Raw genomic sequence first — 22427 nt, 5'->3', positions numbered from 1 at the left:
CATGCACGTGTACCACCTAGGAGTCCTGGGCTCTGCCCCTCGCTGTCCCCCATTGGTATTAAGGATGGAGTTATGGATGGTTGGGGTCCTCCCTGTGGGTTGGGAGTTCTGACGATGCTATGACCTCTGGGTGCCTCCCCCCAACCCCCACCCCCTCCTCCAGAGAGCTTTAAGGAAGGAACCAGAGACCCAAGAAACTGTTGGGATCTACCAGAATTTTGAGAAGAAGCCAGGAGTCTCTGGAGATGTCGCAGGTGAAGCTATGCCCATGCCTTCCAAGAAAGCCCCTCCCCTCCCCCACCAGCTTGGGCCCCTGTCTCCCCACACAGTCGAATGCACCTATAGAGGAGGCCCCTCCGCTGGGAGGGATCCAGCAGGGCAGGGCCACCCTCTGGGCCTCCGGGCAGAGACCGGAGTCAGAAGTGGCTATGTCTTGGCAGAAATGGGGACCTACGGCAAGATCTGGGAGAGCAGCACGAAGTGCAGCGTTGACAACTTCACCTTCGTCAAGGTCCTGGGCAAAGGCAGCTTCGGGAAGGTGAGGGCCCCATGGCCCCGGGGCAGGCAGCCTGAGCCACCTGAGCCCAGGATCCCGGGGACACCTGCCTCCCACCCTCTCTGTCTGCTTCCCGGTTGGGTGGGGCCATGCACCCTGGACTTGGTTCTGGCCCTCCCCTGCTCAGCACCCCTGTTACATCCATCAGGTGCTGCTCGCAGAGCTGAAGGGCAAAAAGGAATTCTTTGCCGTCAAGGCTCTCAAGAAAGATGTGGTCTTGATCGATGACGACGTGGAGTGCACCATGGTGGAGAAGCGGGTGCTGGCGCTCGCTGGGGATAATCCGTTTCTCACCCACCTCTTCTGCACCTTCCAGACCAAGGTGCCTGGCCCACCCACTGTCAGTGCCCCTGGCCCACAGCCCTCCTCAGTTGCTCAGGTCAGGGCTGTATCTCCCGTTGAGACTCGCCAGAACAGGGCCCCTTCTTCCTCAGATCACTTAAGGCAGGGCTGAGTTCCCCTGTCCTCAGACGTCTCAGGACAGGTCTCAGGACAGGGCCGTTCTTCCCCCCGCAGGTCCCCCAGGGCAGAGTTGTTCCCTGCTTCCTGTTAGGGCCCACCCCTGGTGATCCTGTCAGGGTGCCTCCCTTCGCTTTCTGTCCCTCTGCTCACCATCATCCCCCCCACCCCCCCCACCCCCCCGCAGGACCACCTGTTCTTTGTGATGGAGTTCCTCAACGGGGGTGACCTGATGTACCACATCCAGGACAAAGGCCGCTTCGAGCTCTCCCGTGCCACGTACGCGAGGCCCCATGGGGGAAGAGCTTCTGCCCGTCTGCCTTCCATTCCTTCTCCTCGCCCCCTGGAGAAGCTAGCCTGGGCTGGAGCTGGTGTTGGAGAAACTTAGGGTGGCCAGGGCCATCCCCTGCCCAGTGTGGGAAGCCAGGGGTGGTGGGTGAGCTGCGGCTGGGAACCCAGCCTGGTCATATGCCAGATCCTGTCCCCTTCTTGGGCCTCAGCCAGGTGGGTGATCTTTTTTCAATGCAGGACCGAGGTGGGTGGCCCTTAAACCTGCAAGCACCACTAAACTGTGTGTGTGCACATAGGCATATCTGTATAAACGCGCATACACTCTTAGGACAGAGAATGGTCTCCTTTGGAGCTTCTTCCTTCTTAATTTTCTTTCCTGTCTTGGCTACCAGCCCCTACTTGCCCGACACAAGATGTACTTGATGAGGCCAGACTGTCTGTGAAGTTATGCGCAGCATTTCCTGTCCCTGGGGGGACAGAAGAAGACCTAGGGAGAAGCAGGGGCTGCTCACAGAAATCTCAGGACACTGTATGTGTGTGTGTGTGTTGTCTCATCCAGGTTTTATGCGGCTGAGATCGTCTGTGGACTACAGTTTCTGCACCAGAAAGGGATCATTTACAGGTGCGAGGATCGGAAGATGGAGGGTGTTTAGGAGGGGAGGCCCCAGCCACATCATATCCTCTGAAGTGCTCTGAATGGGGCTCGGTCCAGCTGTGGTCCCATCTCCGCCTGGAGTCGGTCTTTTAGTTGGGTATTTGCCTAAACCACCTACTCCATTGCTAGAATTCCTTGTGGCCCCTTAGCTGAGGCTGGCACAGCTCCAGGGTCTGGGAACTCCCCAAGCACACTCGATGCCAGTCAGGGAGCACAGCACTGACTGGTGTAGTGTCTCCCTCCCTTGGAGCCATCAGTCTCCCTCTAAAGCCCCTCTAAAGCCCCATCCGAGCACTGAATTTGCACCCATAGGGACTGGTTTCATAAATTCTCACCCAACAAATGACAGTCCTATCCTGCCGTTAATGTGTATTCTTGCCAAAGGATGAGGCCAGGCTCTGTGCTGCTGTGGGATGATGCCAGGGGATGTCAAGTTGAAAACCAATCCATGGGACAGTGTGTACTGAGTACTAGGGTCCAGGCTTTAAAAGGTGGTGTGAGATGCACACTATAACATCCGTCCATGCCTAGACTCACTCTAGGGAAGTAGGATGGTGTGTGTCGAACACGCAGTAGCCAGCTTGCAGGAAGCACTTGTATTTAGCACTTCTTTGCCCTCCTCTTCCTCATTCCCCCATACCTGTGGGAGAGTGCTAGACTGACAGTGGGGACATGGGAGGGAGCTGCCTGGAGAAGGGGAGTGGGCCCTAACGACTCCTCCTCCTGTCCTTTCCCTGCAGGGACCTCAAGCTGGACAACGTGTTGCTGGACCAGGATGGCCACATCAAGATTGCCGACTTCGGCATGTGCAAGGAGAATATGTCCGGGGACAAACAGGCCAGCACCTTCTGCGGCACCCCTGACTACATTGCCCCCGAGGTGAGCAGCACCCTCCCGGCCCCAGCCAACACCTTGCCTCCACAGGGCGGGTGTGACTGGCGATGTCTGAGCCGCAACTGGGAGGCTGAGGAGGTCCGGCCAGGGCTTGTGTTCTGGGCCCCCATCAGCTCCGACGCTTTGTCTGCTCCAGATCCTGCAGGGCCTGAAATACTCGTTCTCCGTGGACTGGTGGTCCTTTGGAGTCCTTCTCTACGAGATGCTCATTGGTCAGTCCCCCTTCCACGGTGATGATGAGGACGAACTCTTCGAGTCCATCCGTGTGGACTCACCGTACTATCCTCGCTGGATCACCAGGGAGTCCAAGGACATCCTGGAGAAGGTGGGAGGCCCTGGGCGGTGCTGGCCGGGGCTGGGGCTGGCAGGTCTCGGGAGTGCCAGAAGCCCCCTGTCTCAGGGATGGCAGCCTCGCTGATGCTCTGGTCCTCACATAGGGGAGTCACTCTCCTGCTGTGATCCCAGGACCTCCTGTCTGCGTTCCCTGCACTGAGTCAGTCTGGCATGGCAGTGACAGACTTGGGGTCAGGAGACAGACGGACCCTTGGCTAAACTCTGAGTTTGTCTCCTTATCTACAAAATGAGGCTAGGAGAGAACCTTTCTCACAGACTTCTGGGGGTGGGGGGAAACAAATGTGTGATGCTCCGGCCTGTGCCAGGCAGACGGAAAACACCCAGTAAATGACCACTGCTTTTATTCACAAATCCTGCCAGCCAAGAGTCCCAGCGGCCCCCGTCCATGCGGACCTGGGAGCAGAGATCAGAGAGGACTCGTCCACCCCAGAGGCTCTAGGCTGTAATGCCGGGCTGAACCAGACTGGCCCGGGTACCACTGGGCCTGCTTGGGGGTTTTCTGAGGATCCCATTTTCTGCAGCCCTTGGGTGCTAACCAGGTTCCTTTGCTGGGTTGCAGCTGCTTGAACGGGACACAAGCAAGAGGCTGGGAGTGACAGGGAACATCAAAATCCACCCCTTCTTCAAGACCATCAACTGGGTTCTGCTGGAGAAACGTGGAGTGGAGCCGCCCTTCAAGCCCAAAGTGGTACGTGATCCCACTCCAGTGGGGGCTGCCACTCCACATTGCCCCCTACTGCCTTCCTGGGTGGGCTCCTCCTGCTTTGCCCTGCCTCCCTCCTGCATCATTTACATGCTCTTCTCCTCTCCCTTCTTCTGACGAACCCGCTTTCCCGACCCTTCTGGCAGGCTGAGTCACAGCCTCTACCCTTGTGTTCTCATGGTCTCTCCTCAGTCAGTCAGTCATTCAACAAACATTTGGTAACAGTGGATCCAGCACCCTTTACTATACATTCTCTCTTATTTATTTATTTATGGTTACACTGGATCTTTGTTGCATCACTCAGGCTTTCTCTAGTTGCAGTGAGCGGGGGCTGCTCTTTGTTGGGGTGCGCAGGCTTTTCACAGTGGTGGCTTCTCGCTGCGACGCACAGGCTCCAGGCACACAGACTTCAGTAGTTGTGGTGCACGGGCTTAGTTGCTCTGAGGCATTGTGGAATCTTCCCAGACTAGGGATTGAACCCGTGTCCCCTGCCTTGGCAGGTGGATTTTTATCCACTGTGCCACAAGGGAAGTCCAACCATACATTCTTTAACACCCACTGTGTGCAGGGGCGTATGCTTTGGTAATCAGAGTTAAGGCCTCCCTCCCTCCATCTATCCATCCATCCATTCAGTCCATTTTGCAATAAATATCGAAAATGCTGAGTGCCTTCTGAGTGCAGAGCACTGAGCTGGGCTGCATACACAGCAGAGTAGGAGGCCCAGTCCCAGAACTGGAGGGCCCCAGCTCCTCAGAGAGATAAGAAACTTGCATGCCGATGATCGTTTATGATAAAAGACATCAGTATGAGAGATGTTACAAGGCCACACACGATCAGTTGCCATGAGGAGGGTCTGTCAGCAGGAGCCAGAATCCAGAGTTTGGAGTAGATCTGAGAGGAAATGGGATGCGGACTGGGCTGAGGAGGCTTGGCCAGGCTGGGACCAGATGCTTTCCAGGGAAAGCTGGGTTGCTGTACACAACAGCCTAGAACCTAGAGAAGCTGCTAGGAGCAAGCAGGAGAGCAGAAGCAAGCTAGACTTCTCAGAAGTTGGACGCTGAGGCCCTTCTCTGATCACAGCTCTTCCCTCCCTTCCTCTTTCTCTCTTTTGCTTCCCCTCACTCCTTGAGGACACTGTTAGCACCTAGCAGCCTGTGTAACATGCTCCAGTGTTTGTGTCTTAAAACCGCAGAGAACTCCTCTGACTCCAGGGACCTCACACTTGCTGCCTCCTGCACTGGGCACGTTACTACCAGGCCAGACAGGCTGTAGGAATATCCCACAGCCTGCGTTTACTGTCATGCTTTTGATAGAAAGAATGATGGACTGATTTTAAACAACACCAGGCATATGTGCTAATCAGCAACAATCCCTGTTGGAGGGAAGAGGTGGGGGCCTGTGATGAGCTGGCCAAGGGGTTTCAGCACCAAGAGTGGACAGACCTGCCAGGAAACTGGCCCAACTGCTCTGCCCTGTCAGTTTTCCAAAGAAGCCAGGAACCTGGATTTTTTTTTTGTTTTTTTTTTTGGCTGCACCACACAGCACATGGGATCTTACTTCCCCAACCAGGGATTGAACCCACGCCCTCTGCATTGGAAGTGCAGTGTCCTAACCAGGGGACCACCAGGGAAGTCCCCAAAACTTGATTTTGATGTCATATTGCCTAATTTTAAAATATTGGCTCAGGAATTTCCTGGCAGGCCAATGGTTAGGACTCTGAGCTTTCACTGCCTAGGGCACAGGTTCAATCCCTGGCTCGGGAACTAAGATCCCACAAGCCATGTGGTGCAGCCAAGAAAAACTTGGCTCAAAAGCCGTTAAAACTCATGGCTAGTAAAAATGGTTGTACCTGCAGCTCAGTTTGGCCTGAGGGCCACCAGCTTGAGACCTCTTTCTATCACACTTTCACTGTACCCTGAGAAGCAGAGTTGGCAGACTTTTCCTGTTAACAGCCTAATAGGAAATATAGGCTTTGCAGGCCAGATATTCTCAAAGTGGCCATAGATATAGCCATAGACATAGCAGCATGTCAGTTAGTAGGCATGGTTGTGTACTAATAAAACTTTATTTATGGATGCTGAACCATTGAATTTCATTTAATTTTCACATGTCATGAAATTTTATTCTCCTTCTGTTTTTTTTCCTCAACATTTAAAAATGCAAAATCCAATCTGAGCTTGTGGGACCTACAGAAACAGGTGGTGGGAGGGGTTTGACCCAGGGCTAGAAGCCTGCTTGGGCAAATGCCCACCTTTCCTCCTCCAGGCCCCCTGCTGGCTTCCCTCAGCCCCTTGGGTAACAGCATCCCTCTTCCAGCAGAGAGGCTCACTTTTCTGTTCTCAATAAGGATGGTGCTGCTTGGCCCAGCCCAGCAGGGATTCTGGCCCCAGGGGTGGGTCCCTGGAACCTCAAGAACCTTCGTCCTTTGAGTTCTGCTTACACACCCCTGCCCTTTGCTTGCAGAAGTCACCCGGAGACTATAGCAACTTCGACCAGGAGTTCCTGAACGAGAAGCCACGCCTCTCCTACAGCGACAAGAACCTCATCGAATCCATGGACCAAACAGCATTTGCTGGCTTCTCCTTCGTGAACCCCAAATTCGAGAGACTCCTGGAAAACTGAGGTTCCCAAACGTGTGCCCCAAAAGCCCACCCCAGCCCGGGAGCCTGGGTCAGCCAGCATGGCCTGCCGACCCGGCAGCGCAGGCAGGGCCCACACTTCATCAGCACCTGCCTGCCCCCCACGATAAGCAACTGTGCGGTTGTCGTGATTTCTGCTGCTGCCCACCCCCCATGTCCCCCAGAGGGGCCTCAGCTCCTGTCCGGCTGGGCTTTCATGGTACTTCCTCTGTGAATTGTGTGTGAATTTGCTTTTCCTCTGCCCTCAGAGGGAAATTGTAAATCCTGTGTTTCATGACTTGAATGTAGTTATCTATTGAAAAATATATATATATTATATATATATTATATATATATATGCACATACGTATATATATATATAGGCTGTATATATTGCTCAGTAGAGAAAAAATGTGGGGACTGGTGATATTGTTGATCTTTTAAAATATATATATTATATATATATGACACACGCCCTCCCGACCTCCCACACCCCCCCAAAAGAAAAAGGAGCACAAGCTGTTTGAACCACCAGGTGCTTTGATTTGTGTGTCTAAATAAACACCAAGTGGTACCGACCTGGCTGTTGGGACACATTTGTCCCAGGAAGTTGGTGGCCCCTGCTCCTGCTTCCGGCAGCTGTCTTGGACGCTAAACCTAGCTGTTAGCAGCAGATGCAGAGCCCCTGGGCTTTCATGCAAATGTGTTTGTATTTATGGGTTTCCTCTGACTCCAGAGCTGGGGGCCAAAAGCAGAAAACTTTTCTGGTTGGCTGAGGGAGCCCCGGTTGTCTCTGGGGTGATGGGACCAGCTGCAGAAAGTCCATCTCAGAAGAGTGAGGGGTGAGCGTGGAAGAGCAGGACAGTGCAAGGCCCGGCCAGAAGACATGAGCAAAGGCAGCAAGGCCAGCCTGGACCGGGGAGGAGAGGAGGGGAGAGGAAGGAAATACAGCTCAGACTTCAGGCAGATGTGGATTCAAATCGCACAGGAGCCAAAAGATGTAGCTTTTCAGGTGTCACTTAATCATCCGAAATCTCCGTTTCCTTATCTGTACAATGGGCCTGAGTTATTCAGTGTAACTCCTCAAGTTTGTCCCCACCCTTGCCACAGAGGATTCTGTGTCTGAGTTCTAGAATCTACTCCCCATCAGCCCTGAGGATAAGGAGGGGAGCAAGGTAGGAGAAAAAAGGGGAAAAAATGCTGAGTGGCTGGGTCGGGGTCGAGAGCCTTGCCCCAGTGTGACCTCATGCAGCCAGGAAGCTGGTGGTGGCCGCTGCCCCCTGAGCTGCAGGTCTCTGTCCCCACCACCTCAGTGGCCTGCTCTCGGCTTCCTGTTTCTTCCTGTCTGTCTCTCTCGGGGCACAGGCCCTGGGGAGGGCCTCCCCTCCAGCCCTTCGGGTCCAGCCCCCCCCAGCCCTTGTCCCTGGTGCTGGTGAGGTGCCCCCAGAGCCTGATTGGCTGGCCCTGGCCGCCAAGCAGCTGGCTTCCAGCAAGTTCATTTTTCTGAGCTGAGGTATAAGTTTCCATAGCTGGAGAGGAGTCGGGTGTGGAGGGGGGCTGGTGCTGGCCAGGGGAGGGGGCTGGGGGATGTTGAACCTTCTCCAGAGAGACCAAGTGTCTGCTTCCCCTCTCCCCCTGCCTGCCATCTTCTCAGGAAACGCTTGAATCCCTGCTCTGTGTCCAGAAGTGGGGCTTTGTCTCCTTGGGCTCACAGTCAGGTTGGGGAGACACGGGGGTGACATGGGCTGTGCTGGGGCACGCTGGGGCCATGAGAGCCCAGAGGAGGAGCCTGGGGACCCCTGTTCCCCACCTCTGCTGCCCAGGCCCCAGAAAACCTTAGGTTGGTCCAGAGCGGGTTTAGAACAGAAATATAGTTGATGTGTGAATTCAGAGCCTCTTGCCATCTTTCTGCAGCTCCAAGGTGGGGCTGTGCACCTAGACCTCATTTCCTCCAGCGTAGACTGGGGGAGTAAGTAGTTTTTCAGCCAGAGGCAATGGAGGGTGGCAGGAAGAATGGGAGTGTGTGTTTAGTCCGCCACCCACACACTGTAACCGCCATGAGTTTCTTCGGTGGGCCTCAGTTCCTCATCTGTAAAATGGCACCATTACTCCCTGCTGCCTTGTGGAGCTCCTGGCTCTGAGGGACCCCTTGGAGACTGATGCTGAGTATGCAGTGATGCTGGGCAAAGCCTAGGAGACGGAAGAGCAAGCTACCAGAGATGCTTCAAAACTGCCTGGAAAGCCGTGCAGCTCCAGACCTGTTCCCAGAGTTGGGTGGGCACCAGACCTGCCTGGCGGCCCAGGAAATGCCTATAGTGGCTGGGCCCAGAGCCATACTTTCACTGGGATCGGGGGTCTGGAAACAGGCAGACAGCCCTCCACTTGCCAAGTAGGTTTGCCGGCAGAGCAGCAAGCTCCGGTCCCACCTCAGATGTGTAGCAGGCCTCACACTCATGCCAAGCAGACTAACGTGGATGCAGGAGGTCCTGGGGGCAGGGGCAGGATCAGGGCTCTGCTGTCACATGCCCCTGGTTTCAAACCCTAGTTGTGTGACCTCAGTATGTGGCAGCCTCCCGGAGCTCCAGTTTCCTTTACTATAAATCGGGGATAGAGGCAGACCATGCTTTGTTGTGCTTCACTTTAGTGCACTCTGCAGACATCATATTCTTTACAAATGTAAGGTCTGTGGCAACTGTGCGTGGAGCAAGCCAATCAGTGCTGTTTCTCCAATGGCAGTTGCTCACTTTGTGTTTCTGTGTCACATTTTGGTGATTCTCTGGATATTTCAAATTTTTAGATAATTATTATATCTGTTATGGTGATCAGTGATCTCTGATGTGACTATCGTAGTTGTTTTGCAGCACCACAACCTGCACCCATCTAAGAACTCAACCTGTAAATGCTGTGTGTGTTCTGACTGCTCCACTGACTGGCTCTTCCCCCATCTCTCTTCCTTTTCTTAGCCTCCCTATTCTCTGAGACACAACAGTATTGTGGGGGTTTTTTTTAACATGCTTTCTTTTAAGAAAAATATTTATTATTTATTTTTGGCTGCGTTGGGTCTTAGTTGCAACACTCAGGATTTTTTTTTTGCATTGCACGGGCTCAGTAGCTGTAGCTTGGAGGCTTGGTTGCCCCAAGGCACATGGCTCTTAGTTCTTTGATCAGGGATCAAACCCATGTCCTCTGCGTCGGAAGGCAGATTCTTAACCACTGGACCACCAGGAAAGTCCCAAGACACAACAATTTTGAAGTTAGTCCAATTAACAACCCTTCAGTGGCTTCTAAATGTTCAAGTGAAAGGAAAGAGTCGCACATTCCTTTAAATCCAAAGCTAGAAGTGATTAAGCTCAGTGAGGAAGGCAGGTGGGAAGCTGCGACAGGCTGAAAGTGAGGCCTCGTTGGCCAGTTAGCGAAGGTGGGAATGTAAAGGAGTTCTTGAAGGAAATTAAAAGTGTTAATCCCATGACTGTACGAATGATAAAGTGAAACAGCCTTACTGCTGATGTGGAGAAATTGTTAGTGGTCTGGAGAGAGCATCAAACTAGCCATAGCATTCCTTTCAGCCAAAGCCTAGCCGAGAGTAAGGCCCTGAAAAAAAGGTGCAAGTGTTAGTTGCTTTCCTTGTGGCTCAGCTGGTAAAGAATCCACCCGCAATGCGGGAGACCTGGGTTCGATCCCTGGTTGGGAAGATCCCCTGGAGAAGGGAAAGGCTACCCACTCCAGTATTCTGGCCTGGAGAATTCCATGGACAGAGGAGCCTGGTAGGCTCAAAGAGTCGGACACGACTGAGCGACTTTGACAGTCAGTCACAGTCAGTCGCTCAGTCGTGTCCGATTCTTTGGGACTCCATAGACTGTAGCCCGCCTGGCTCCTCTGCCCATGGGATTCTTGGGTCTCCTGCATTGCAGGCAGATTCTTTACCGTCTGAGCCGCCAGGGAAACCCAGAGTAAGGTCCTCTCTTCAGATCTGCGAAGGCTGAAAGAGGTGAGCAAGCTGCAGAAGAAAAGTTTGAAACTAGCAGAGGTTGGTTTACGAGGTTTCAGGAAAGACCTTTCTCCGAAGAAGTGCAAGGAGAAGTAGCAAGTGCTGCTGTAGAAGCTGCAGCAAGTTATCCAGATGAGCTAACCAAGATAATTACTGAAAGTGATTACATTAGACAACTAATTTTCATTGTAGATAAAACAGCCTTATCTTGGAAGAAAATCCCATCTAGAACATTCATAGCTAGAGAGAAGTCATTGCCTGGCCTCAAAGCTTCAAAGGACAAACTGACTCTCTTGTTAGGGGCTATTGCAGCTGGTGAGATTAAGCCAAAGCCAGTGCTCATTTACATTTACAAAACTCCTAGGGCCCTTAAGAATGATGCCTGTGCTTTGTAAATGGAACAATAAAGCTTGGATGACAGCACATCTGTTCACAACATGGTTTACTGAACACTTTAAGCATATTGTTGAAACTTACTGCTCAGAAAAAAAGATTCCTTTCAAAATATTACTGCTTATTGACAATGTACCTAGTCACTCAAGACTTCTGATGGAGATGTAGAAGATTGATGTTGTTTTCGTTCCCGCTGAAACAACATCCCACCCATGAACCAAGGAGTAATTTTGACTTTCAAGTCTTATCTTATTAAGAAATACCTTTCAGGGACTTCTCTGGTGGTACAGAGGATAAGAATCCACCTGCCAATGCAGGGGACACAGGTTCAATCCCTGGTCCGGGAAGATTCCTCCCGCCATGGAGCAGCTAAGCCCATGTGCCACAATTACTGAGTCCTTGTGCTCTGACTACTGAAGCCCGTGTTCCTGGAGCCGGTGCCCCATAACAAGAGAAGTGACCGCAGTGGGAAGCCTGTGCACCTCAATGAAGGAGTAGCCCCTGCGCACTGCAACTATGCAACAGACCCAGCACAACCAAAATAAAATTAAAAAGGAAAAAAGAAATACCTTTTATAAGGCTATAGCTGCCACAAATAGTGATTCCTTCGATGGATTTGAAAATTGAAAACCTACTGGAAAAGATTTACCATCCTAGATGCCATGTGATCTATGGGAAGAGGTCGGAACATCAACATTAACAGGAGTTTGGAAGAATTTGATTCCAACCCTCATGGATGACTTTGAGGGGTTCAGGGTTTCAGTGGAGGAAGTCATTGCAGATGTAGAAATTGTAGAAGCCCTAGAAGTAGAGCCTGAACACATAACTGAATTGCTGCAATCTCATGACAAAACTTTTAATGAACAAGGAATTACTTCTTATGGACAAGCCAAGAAAGTGGTTTATTGGAATGGAATCTACTCCTGGTGAAGATACTGTGAAGATTGTTGAAAGGATTTAGAATAATATTATGTAAATGTAGTTGATAAAGCAGTGGCAGGACTTGAGAGGACTGACTCCAAGTTTGCAAGAAGGTCTACTGTGAGTAAAATGCTATCAAACAGCACTGTGTACTACAGAAAAATTGCTCATGAACGGAAGAGTCATTTGATACAGCAAACTTCATTGCTGTCTTATTGTAAGAAATTGCCACTAGCGTCGCCCTGACACCGTGCTGGCCGCCAGTACCATGAAGATCTGGACTTCGGAGCATGACTTTGACCACCCATGGGAAACCATTACAGCAGCTGCAGTTCAAACCCTTTGAACCTGAGTGTGGTTGGAGTTGATGTACTGGACAGACACATAGATCCCTCTGGAATTTGCACAGCCATAGACTTCTCAGCACAGAGTGGGGACTGCCTTCCATTGTGAAATCTATTATTGGTGCAGCAAGGACCAAAACATCTGTGCAAGAACATTCTGTAGTGGATCCCGTAGAGAAAACGATGGAATGTAAAACTACAAATATTTCATTTACAAATATGGTTCAGTAGATGGGAGACTTACATACAAACCACATCCTCAAGACCCAGAAAAACTATTTTGACTCAAGAAGCCATAATTACTGTGAAAGGGGTTAGTCTTGGTAGTTACCTTGAAGGGCTGATGGCAAGTACGATATCATCAAATGCTAATAAAGGCCGAGAAGCAATGGAGTGGGTAATACATAAATGCTGAAATTGAGGAACTGACAGCTTCAGCAAGAGGAAGCATATGGACACCAATGGCAGCAGCAGAATTTGGGGCGAAATGATAATGGAACTTAATACACAGCACCCAGTTCCCCAGGTCTCTACAAGCTGGCAGTATATTTGTTATTTAAAAAATACAACTCTATTTTAGGTAGAATTTTTTTTTTTTAATAAGCTGAAGAAAAGCTATGTGACTTGATCAAAGCAAAGAGCTGCAGGGTTTCTAAATAAAAGGGATCAGCAGAAAAAAATAATTGCCACAGCTTCCTCAGTCTTCAAGCTGCCAACACCTTGATCTGTCAGCGACCATCAACATCGAGCCAAGACCCTCCACCAGCAAAAAGATTATGAGTTGCTGAAGGCTCAGATGATGGCTAGCATTTTAGCAATAAAGTACTATATAAGTGAGGTATGTAAATTTTTTTAATTTTTAAATTATTTTGTTATTATTTTACTTTTTGGCCTTGAAGCACGGCATGTGGGATCTTACTTCCACAACAAGGGATCGAACCCATGCCCCCTGTAGTGGAAGTGTGGAGTCTTAACCCCTGGACTACCAGGGAAGTCCCTGTACACTTTTTTCAGACCGAATGCTATTGCATACTTAATAGACTACAGTATAATCTAAGCACAGCTTTTATATGCACTGGGAAGCCAAAAACTCTGTGTGACTCAGGCTTTATTTTGGTGTCCTGGAACCGAACTTGTAATATTGCCAAGTTATGCCTGTAACTATGACGCTGCTTGTGGACTAGGATGATTTCTGTAAGTGCATCCCATGGGCTCCAGACACAGTAGATGCTTAGTAAAAGCAGCCTCTGTGACCCCATCCCCTCAAGGGGATGAAAGTTGCTTAGGACAGCAGCCTGTCAGTTGCACATTGGAACCCCTGGGCCTTCTGACCAGACTGCAGGAGGACACCTTGGCAGTTTCAGTTAAAACCTAAAATGCACCCACCCCATGACTCAGCAGTCCCCCTTCCCAAGCAGTTACCCAAAGGAGACTCACCCAGAGGCCCTAGGAAACTGACCAGGATACCCACCACCTCATGGATTAATTGGGGAAAACCAGAAGCAAGCAGGACCCTCAACAGCTAGGGGGCGTGGGGTGGTGGTTAAATACTTCCCTGATGTGCAAAGTGGTGCAGGACAAAGGGATCAAGACAAGCAAATTAGAGAACCATAATTTCAGGGTGATTCCACTCTGTGGTTCCATGTGCCAGCTTACGAGGGCACCCAAAAGTGAAGGATGAAAGAATGGGCTGCGCAAACCACAATCCCTTTATGGCAGTGGCTCTGACAGTCAGCGTGCAATGCATCCTGATAAGATACGTCCTTTTATGCCAGGTTCTAACCAACAGGTCTCAGCTCTGACTGTGCACTGGAATGTGAGGGCAAGACCACCCTGGGTCTAGTTCTAGGTGATCTCTGGAGGGGCCCCCACATCAGTATTGCTAGGTCGCCCCACAATCCAATGGGCACCAGGACTGAGAGTCACTTGGTTGAGGTTCAGGAATCTACATTTTGCCCAGTCATCCTGTTGGAGCAGGGAGATGCTGCTGTGAGCGGGCCACACCCTGGAAGGCAAAGTCACCAACCAGTACCATCCAGCTCCTGTGTGAGGAAGGTTCCACTGCTGGACCTGGTACCCCTGTGGGAGCGCCCACCATAGGCAGAAGATCGGTGGGTCAAAGAAGCACAGGGGAAGGAGCCTGCAGCAGCTGGGGTGGCTATAGCGCCCTCTGGTGGGAGGCAGGCTCTCAGGCCCAGGGAAGACTGTTTTGTGCTAGACATATACTCAGTGCTATAACCCACCTACTGTCGTTACTCTCTGGGGAAATATTCCAGTAACAAGGTGCCTGAGAACCATTTTGAAGAGAGTCAGAGATGTGGAGATTACACATCTAGACAGCTCTCCTGGCATTAAGAGGGTCTCTGGACTGCCCCAAACCTCAACCCCATTCCCTAGCATCCATCATCACCCAGTTAGAATCCCATTTCCCCCAATTTATTCCTTACTAAGGTGTGAATGACTGATACGAGTTCCCTTGCCCCTGCTCTGGGGACACAGTAAAGAGTAGGTAAAACCAGGGGTGGCTGCCAGTCCTGCTTTGTGGCATTAGCAGCAGCAGGTGACCAAACCCCAGGAACTCAGAAATCAATGCCCACCACTGGCAGGTGGCATTGGCCCACTGCCCCAGCTGAGGGTTGGGACCTGGCTGAAGAGCAAGACAGCTGTAGCCAGCCACAGCCCATTAGAAACTTGCCATCAATAGTATCGGCAAAACCTCTCTGAGCCATTTCCTGGGTTTAAATCATGAGCTGAGAAAAAATTAAGCGAATTAGATGCATTTTGCATCAGTGACAAGTTAAAAAATAACTCACTTCACAAAATGCTTGCATTCTGTTAAAAATGGGTCCAGTTAGCCTAATTGTTATTAAGTATTCTGGAAACAAGGTATGCTTTTTTTTTTTAAGAAAAAAAAAGATTGCCTTTAAACCCTGGCTCAAGTTTGTAATAGCTAGATAGCAAATGCCCCTGTTTGTATTGGACCCATACTCAGACTCAGCCTAGCATGGGACAGGAAGTGGAGGCGCTGATGACAAACCGTGATTCGCAGACTTGGAGTCAGATCTGGTTCTATGCCTGCCTGCCCCATCCTCTGCTGTTACTCGGCCTCTCTGAGCCTCAGTTTCCTCCCCTGTCATCGTGCATAATCATACCTGCTTCATACGGTTGTTATGAGGCCAAAGCTTGGAAAACTCTTCCTGCAGCCCGGCACCCAGTGAGTGCTCAGGAAATCTAAGAATATTGTTCTTAACTCCATGAACATCTTCCATGCTTCCAAGCATGTCTGCCTCACAACAGTGCTGTAAGTACAAGGCATGGCTGGGCCCAGGCTAGTGTTCAGGAATCTCATAGAAAGGGGACACAATTTTCCTGGATGGGAGTGGAGTGAAGAGCCCTGGATTTTGAGTCAGGAGTGGGTTCCAACAGGGTCCGTCCCCTCCTCCCTCACCGTGGGCTTTGGGCCATCAGCCAGCTCTACAGTAGGAAAATGAGAGTCTAAAACTGACATGAGTGGCAGGTAGGTTTCATGCGGTTTTAAATTATGAAAAAGAAAATTAGAATGTCAAATACCCCCCGTTCTTGGCACAAACTAAAACCAAATGACACAAAAGGTAGTAATTCCCACTGTCACAAAAATCCATTGAAAGTTGCCACAGCAGCAGGAAGAGCGGCTGATGCCTGGAGGGCACCCCTTCTCCCCCTCTTCTTGTTTGATCTCAGGGACACACGAAAACCTTTCCCTTGACCCTCATGACCTTCCCCAGCAAGTTTCCAAGGCAGAGCTGAAGAGTCTCCTGGGGGCCCCCAAATAGCATCCGAGATGCAGACATACACAGGTTCGGTTGATGTTTCTTGAACAGCCACTAAGGTCAGATCCTGCACCGGAGGCTTCTTTAGTACATTTGTGGTCAGGACTCTGAAATGAAGGCTGGACTCATCAGTTCACTCTGTGAGCATTTAGTAAGTGCTGACTGTATATCAGGGATTCTGCAGGATGGTGGGAAGCTGTGCAAATGAGGAACAGGCTCATGGTTTCCTGGGGGAGGCAGGTCTGTAGGCAATTACAGTACTAGGAAAGGGGGTCAGGGTGCCTGCTGGGGCTGTGGGTGTACAGAGGAGGTACCGGCTCTTCCTGGGAGGGCAGCAGGGACTGGAAAGACCTCCTGGAAGAGGAGACGTTTAATCCTGAGGTCCAAAGAATGAGTCGGTCTGGTTGTTGGACCTGCATCACTTTTCAAGTCTGCTAATAACAAAGTATTGCAGAGATGCAGAGCTCTGGGTCCCTGTTAGCAAGGAGTGGGAATGAAATTGGCCTCATTCCTCCAGAAGGCAACTTGACACCCTTGGGGACTGCTGAAGATCCAGCCTTCTTCTAGCTGGAGAAAGTCTTGGTCACAGTATTGATGGCCACACAAGCAAGATTTTTCCTGGGCACATTGTAAAGTGCAAAGTTGGAAACAACTGAATGTCCACACAGAAGACTAAATGAAGAAATGGAAGTGAGTTCATGCAGTGGGTATGGCTCATCTGCCGTCACAGTGGACAGAGCTGCCAGCTTCAACCCTGGTAAAGCCTCAAGCCCACATTAAGGGGAAATGTGGAATGGTATGTGTGGGGTGATGAAACGGGAAAGCGCAGAGCTGTATGACCTCAGGAAAACAAACTTCTTTGTGAAGCACCAGACCCCCAGGGGCCAGGGTGCTGGCTCCTCTGAAATAGGTAGGGGAGGCCTAGATCCAGAGGCCACCTAAGGGCTGGGCATTTCTGTCTGTAACGCTTTACCTCACTGAAAAACACCTGAGGCATGTACAAAAAACCCATTAGAGGTTCACAGAGCTTAGTGGAGGGTCTGCAGATGCTTATTTTATTCTCTGTGCTTCACGCTCAAAATGTTTCATAATTTTTAAAAGTTTTTTTTTTTTAAGAGAACAGGTAGGCGTTCTGTTTCTTGACCTGACTGCTGGTTACCCAGGTGTCCCTTTAGCATGACTTTTTTACCCTGTACATTTGTGCTTTTCTTTACAGAGGTGACAATTCACAGTTTTTTAAAAGTTAAAAAGAATGAGTAGGTGACAGGCTGGGTTCGGGGAAGCCATCCAAGGCAGAGGAACGGGCAGGGCAAAGGCCTGGGTGCTGGGCAGGGGCCTGGGAGCCCTGGCCCATGGCTGAGTGGGGTCCCCTGCGCACAGCCCTACACCTGGCCCCGGCCCGCGGGTGGTCTGTCTCTCTGCACTGGGGGACCAGTGGGGCTGATTCCTGAGCGAGGCCGGATAGAAAGTGAGGGCTCATGCAGGGGCGCTGGGTGGAGTGACCAGATGGGCTTGATGAAGTGGTTTAAGCCCCTCCTGGTGTGGTAGCGGCGGGTGTGAGGTCCCCAGGTGGGGCTTATCGTGAGTCTGGCATTTCTCATTGGAGGCAGGTGCTGAGCTAATACAAGAACTCATGGCCAGGGTTTGGCGGCTTGACGGGCTGCAGAAAGAGGGCTGAGGACCCTGGACGCAGAGTAGCAGCGGCCCCACTGGGCCCCAGAGGTTCTGCTGATGGCCACCTGCCCCAGCTCGGTATGCTTTTCTGTGGCTTTGGGAAGGTTTAGGAAGACACAGAACAGGCAAGAGTGATGGGCTAGTTGAGTTTTCCCAAGGGAAGCCAGAAAAAAGCTCAAGAGTTGTTTTTAAAACTCTCTGGCGTTCTTTCTGCATCAGCGATGGGAAATCGGGCTCTGTGGGGCTGGTGTTCCCAGTGAGGTGCTGGGCTTGCCCAGGGAAGGAGGGGCACAATCAGTGGAAATGGGGCTGATTTATCTGCCACGCCATCTTCTTAAGAAAGCTCTTAAAGAAAAGGGTAGCACATCGCCCCTGGCAACTTCCTCATTTCCTCTGCATTCTTCCAGAGGGAACCAGCAGCTGGTTTTGGTATGTGGACCATTTCTCTGTACCATAGGCGACCCTGAAGATCGCCTAGGCAATTGTTTTGCATGTTTTTAAACGTCATTATAAATAGAGTCCATGCACAGAGGATCCTTCTGCCCCCAGATTTCCCCTCTAACCTCCCCACCCACACATGCTTTTAAAATTGACCTTTACTAAGCCCTTGTAGCTCAAGTGTATTTCCTTCCTTCTTGTGACAGCTTTGAGATATAATTCATATAACATACAATTCCTCCACTCAAAATGTACAGTTGTTTTCAGTATGCGCATAGTGTTATACAATCATTACCACAGTCGATTTTAGAACACTTTAATCACCCAAAAAAGAAACCCCATACCCTTTAGCCATCAGCCTCCCACTTCCCCCATATCCCCAGCTCTTGGCAACCACTAATCTACTTTCCTACTGTATAGATTTGCCTACTTCAGGATGCATCATATAAATAGAATCAGGTAATATGTAGTCTCTTGTGACTGGTTAAGGCATTCGTTTCAGGGTTGTGTGATATTCTATCTTATACAATGACCACACTTCATACAAATAAATGATGTAAAACCCTGCTTTTATCCTTCCAAGATGGAGTAAAAGGGACTGTGTTTACCTTCCTGTCCTGCCTTAGCAGGGAGAAAAAAAAAACACACCTAAAAACACAAGCAAGGTAAGATCGATGAAACAACAGTTCTCAAGAGTCTGGACATGAGGCAACAAAGGGCAGTGTTCCCCGAGAGACGTGAAACATGGGATGTGAGTCCCATGGTTGCCCAGCATTACTGCCTCAAGACAGTCCTCAGGCTGAGGCTCCAGGAGGGGAACCCAGGGAGTGCCCTGTGGGGTCCCCAAGCTGGGAAGATGAAACTGGGAGTCCAGGGAAGCCAAGGTGGCTAGAATTCACAATGTAGTCCATGGGAGATGAGAGAGAAAAGCCTGGAGGTTTGCAGAAAATTCTCCTGGAGTACTCAGCGGTACATGCGTGTGAGAAACACTCCAAGGCAGGAAAGGCTCATCTGAGTGGGTGAGAGGGAGCAATCCTCAGAACTCACTTGTTGTCAGGAACAGTACCTGTTCCCCAGCAGCCAGACTGGAAATCCTCATGACTCAGGGTCATCGTGTGGAGTACCCAAAAGGTACCTAGAACAAAGCCTAAGAATATTTATGGGAATGTAAAAAACATCCAATACCCAATCAGGTAAAACCCTCAATGTCTGGTATCCAATCAAAAATGACCAGGCATAAAAATAAACAGGAAAAATATCAGTCAATTGAAATGGACCCAGGACCAACACAAATATTAGAATTTGCAGATAAGGACACTAAAACAGTTATGATAACTCTTTCGTATTTCAAGAAGTAGAGGATGAAAAGGCAAAGGACAGCTGATTTTTTAAGCAATGAGTAAAAAACTAATAATATATTGATACATGTCATTATACATTTATTCAGACTCATAGAATATATAACATCAAGAGTGAACTTTAAACATAGACTTTGGGTGATAATGATGTGTCAATATAGGCTCATCAACTGTGACAGATGTACCACTCTGATCGGGGATGTCAATAGCAGAGGATGCTATGCACATATGGGGGCAGGGGGTATATAGGAACTCTCCCTTCCACTCAGTTTGGCTGTGAACCTAAAACTGCTTTTAAAAAATAAAGCCCGTGTTCAAAAAAAAAAAATAAGCAGAAAGTATGGCTGAAATTTAAAAAGATCCCAATGACACAATGATGTCTGAGATTTTAAAATATGCTGTTTGGGATTCACTGCAGATTAGACATTACAGTTAAAAACCTGAAGACATAGCAATACAAAATATCCAAAATGAAACCTGGGAGGTGGGAGTGGTGGTGGTGGAATTAACAGCACCAGTAAGACGTGGTACAATTTCAATCAATCTAATGTGTATCTAAGTGGAATCTCTGAAGTATAAGGAGATGATGGTACAGAAAAAATATTGGAAGAAATAATGGCAGAAAAATTTCTAAACTTGATGAAAACAGGATCCAAGAAGCTCAGTGAATCCCAAGCACAACAGTATGGATGACCTGGTATAATAATGAAGTTTTGGTGAATTGTTTTCTAGAATTGCAAATAGAGGCCATCTTAGTTAGTTCCAGAGGTCACATGATTTAACATTGCTTTATAAAAATGTCACTATTGCTGTAAGGGTGGATCCAAGGCAGGAAACTGTTTCTGTAGACAATGAAGTACAGGAAATTAGCAATGCATGCACCTTTCTCAACCATCACAATGAAATTTTCTCAGGTTACTTGTACTCTTTTGCTATTCATTTCTATTTATTTACTTAAAAAAAAAAATTTGGCCACATCCCATGGCATGTGGGACCTTAGTTCCCCAACTAGGGACCAAACCCACGCCCCCTACGTTGGACCTCCTGTATTAACCAGTGGACTGCCAGGGAAGTCCCAGCTACTCATTTCTCACTTACCCGCTTTGGTGGACAGCCATTCATGTGACATCCACCCTGTACATAATACAGCATGCTACTGGCTATGTAGAGGAAAAGATGAGCCAGAAAATTACCCAGGTCTTAAGGATTTCACAATCTAGAATAAACCACCATGAGAGAAGGTAATAAATATAATTGCTTTATGAAAGGAAGAAATACAGAAGAGGCCAGGAGGGACTTCTCCCAACCAGAGATCTAAGAAAGGCTATTTCTTAGGTAACCCTCCAAAGCATGAGAATTTAGAAATATTTACTTAAGAAAGGCTGCACCTATCTGTCATTTGCTGGCGACTGCTGATTATAATATTAAATGCTTAAAATATAAAATTTCTCCCCGTGCTTCATGCCCTGGCCTTCTGTTACTTTACTATGTTTGAAACTGGAGGGTCATGGAAGGGAAGAGAGATGGGGAGAAAATGCACAGATAACAGATGGTGAGGCAACAACGTGGAGGAACATAGTTTTCACCACCAGAATATCTTGATTATCTCCAAAGATGGCGGGTAAGAGGGTGAGTGGACTTGGGAATTATGACTGTCGTTTGGGCTTGCTTGCAGGTTTCTCAGCTGTCGTTGTTCAGTCACTCAGTCGTGTCTCTGCAACCCCGTGGACGGCAATATACCAGGCTTCGCTTTCCTTCACCACCTCCTGGAGTTTGCTCAAATTCATGTCCATTGAGTCGGTGATGCCATCCAACCATCTCATCCTCTGTTGTCCCCTTCTCCTCCTGCCTTCAATCTTTCCCAGCATCAGGGTTTTTTTTAATGAGTCAGCTCTTCACATCAGGTGGCCAAAGTATTGAAGCTTGAGCATCAGTCCTTCCAATGATTGACTGTTGTAGGGCGTGTGAACAGAAAGATGACCTTTTCGGTTTGGGAGGTTTGGAATCTGTGGAAAAGTCTAATTAGTGTTATACTCCAAGGAAATTATTCCCTGGCAGTCCAGTGGTTAGGACTCCATGCTTTCACTGCTAAGATGCCACAAGCCACGTGGCATAGTCAAGAAGAAAAAAAATTGTATTTCAACTACTCTATGCACTTAAACTTTTTGTTTTCTCTTGGTTTTCAGTTCAGTTCAGTTCAGTCACTCAGTCGTATCCGACTCTTTGCGACCCCGTGAATTGCAGCACGCCAGGCCTCCCTGTCCATCACCAACTCCTGGAGTTTACCCAAACTCATGTCCATTGAGTGGATCCTTTTATGAGAATTTCAGCCCATCTTTTCTTTGCTAAGGAAAGTCACAGACAGGCGATTTTCTGGGCCTAGGACTTGATTTGTGTGACAATCTCCCATTCTGTTCATTAGCCAAGTTTGGGGAATCACTGGTCTGGAGGACACAATTTTGGGCCAGTCCAGCTTTGGATTCTTTGCACAGGACCCAGGCCATGGAAAGGATTCAATAAAATATTGGTTGGAGGAGAAAACAAGAAGTTCCTCTTCCTGTGAAAATAAAACTGGAAGTCTTTTCAGGCAGAGTTGAGATCTAAATTAGTGAAGCTAGCATTCAAGAGTGCATTCTTCCTCTACCCACATCCCCTACCGAACCCCCACCCCCCCCCACGACGTGTGCCTCTAGTCACACTGGGCATGGCTGTCACCCATATAGGCTGTGCCATCCTCCTGAGAGGCCCTGGCCCCCGTCCCCGCCCCCACCCCTCCCGCAACTCACGCTCTGGTCGGAACCCAGTCTGCCCCCGAAGGCTTGGCTTAGGTGCCATCTCCTCCCAGAAGTCTTGTCTGATTCCCGCCCCCGGCCCAAAGCTTTCTCTTCCTCCTCTTGGGTCCCCCTTTTCTTCCTATTGTCAAACTGGCTCGTGTTTTCCTCAGCACTAAGTGTTCCAGCACCGACGCCGCC

The 22427-nt window shown here is 49.5% G+C and overlaps 1 protein-coding gene, 1 long non-coding RNA gene and 1 pseudogene across 7 annotated transcripts in view; 2 read left to right on the top strand and 1 right to left on the bottom strand.

Moving 5' to 3' along the window:
* The window catches only part of PRKCD (protein kinase C delta), a 30137-nt gene extending 23309 nt beyond the window's left edge, over positions 1-6828 (top strand). For 5 of the 6 annotated variants that reach the window (XM_081524991.1, XM_081524992.1, XM_081524989.1 and 2 more), the window contains 9 exons: positions 164-254; positions 441-538; positions 705-878; positions 1203-1294; positions 1866-1928; positions 2702-2840; positions 2992-3180; positions 3769-3897; positions 6376-6828. In XM_081524991.1, the coding sequence (XP_081381117.1) occupies positions 164-254; positions 441-538; positions 705-878; positions 1203-1294; positions 1866-1928; positions 2702-2840; positions 2992-3180; positions 3769-3897; positions 6376-6534 (1134 nt within the window). In that variant the 3' untranslated portion in view covers positions 6535-6828. Of the gene's footprint in view, positions 1-163; positions 255-440; positions 539-704; positions 879-1202; positions 1295-1865; positions 1929-2701; positions 2841-2991; positions 3233-3748; positions 3898-6375 lie in introns of all 6 variants that reach the window. The other variant, XM_081524993.1, reaches the window with a different exon arrangement.
* A 5272-nt stretch (positions 6829-12100) lies between these two features.
* On the top strand, positions 12101-12592 carry LOC145519921 (PRELI domain containing protein 3B pseudogene; annotated as a pseudogene).
* Positions 12593-19513: 6921 nt separating this feature from the next.
* On the bottom strand, positions 19514-22427 carry LOC145519920 (uncharacterized). Its single transcript, XR_014064025.1, has 3 exons — positions 22242-22427; positions 20554-20671; positions 19514-20297 (listed from the first exon to the last, which is right to left on the bottom strand). It is a non-coding gene; the product is annotated as an uncharacterized LOC145519920 (long non-coding RNA).

This window comes from Giraffa tippelskirchi, chromosome 9, assembly GCF_054371585.1.
Source record: "Giraffa tippelskirchi isolate mGirTip1 chromosome 9, T2T-mGirTip1v1.2.pri, whole genome shotgun sequence".
Taxonomy (NCBI): domain Eukaryota; kingdom Metazoa; phylum Chordata; class Mammalia; order Artiodactyla; family Giraffidae; genus Giraffa; species Giraffa tippelskirchi.
The sequence above is the reverse complement of the archived record's forward strand: the minus strand, read 5'-3'. Positions and strand labels throughout refer to the sequence as shown.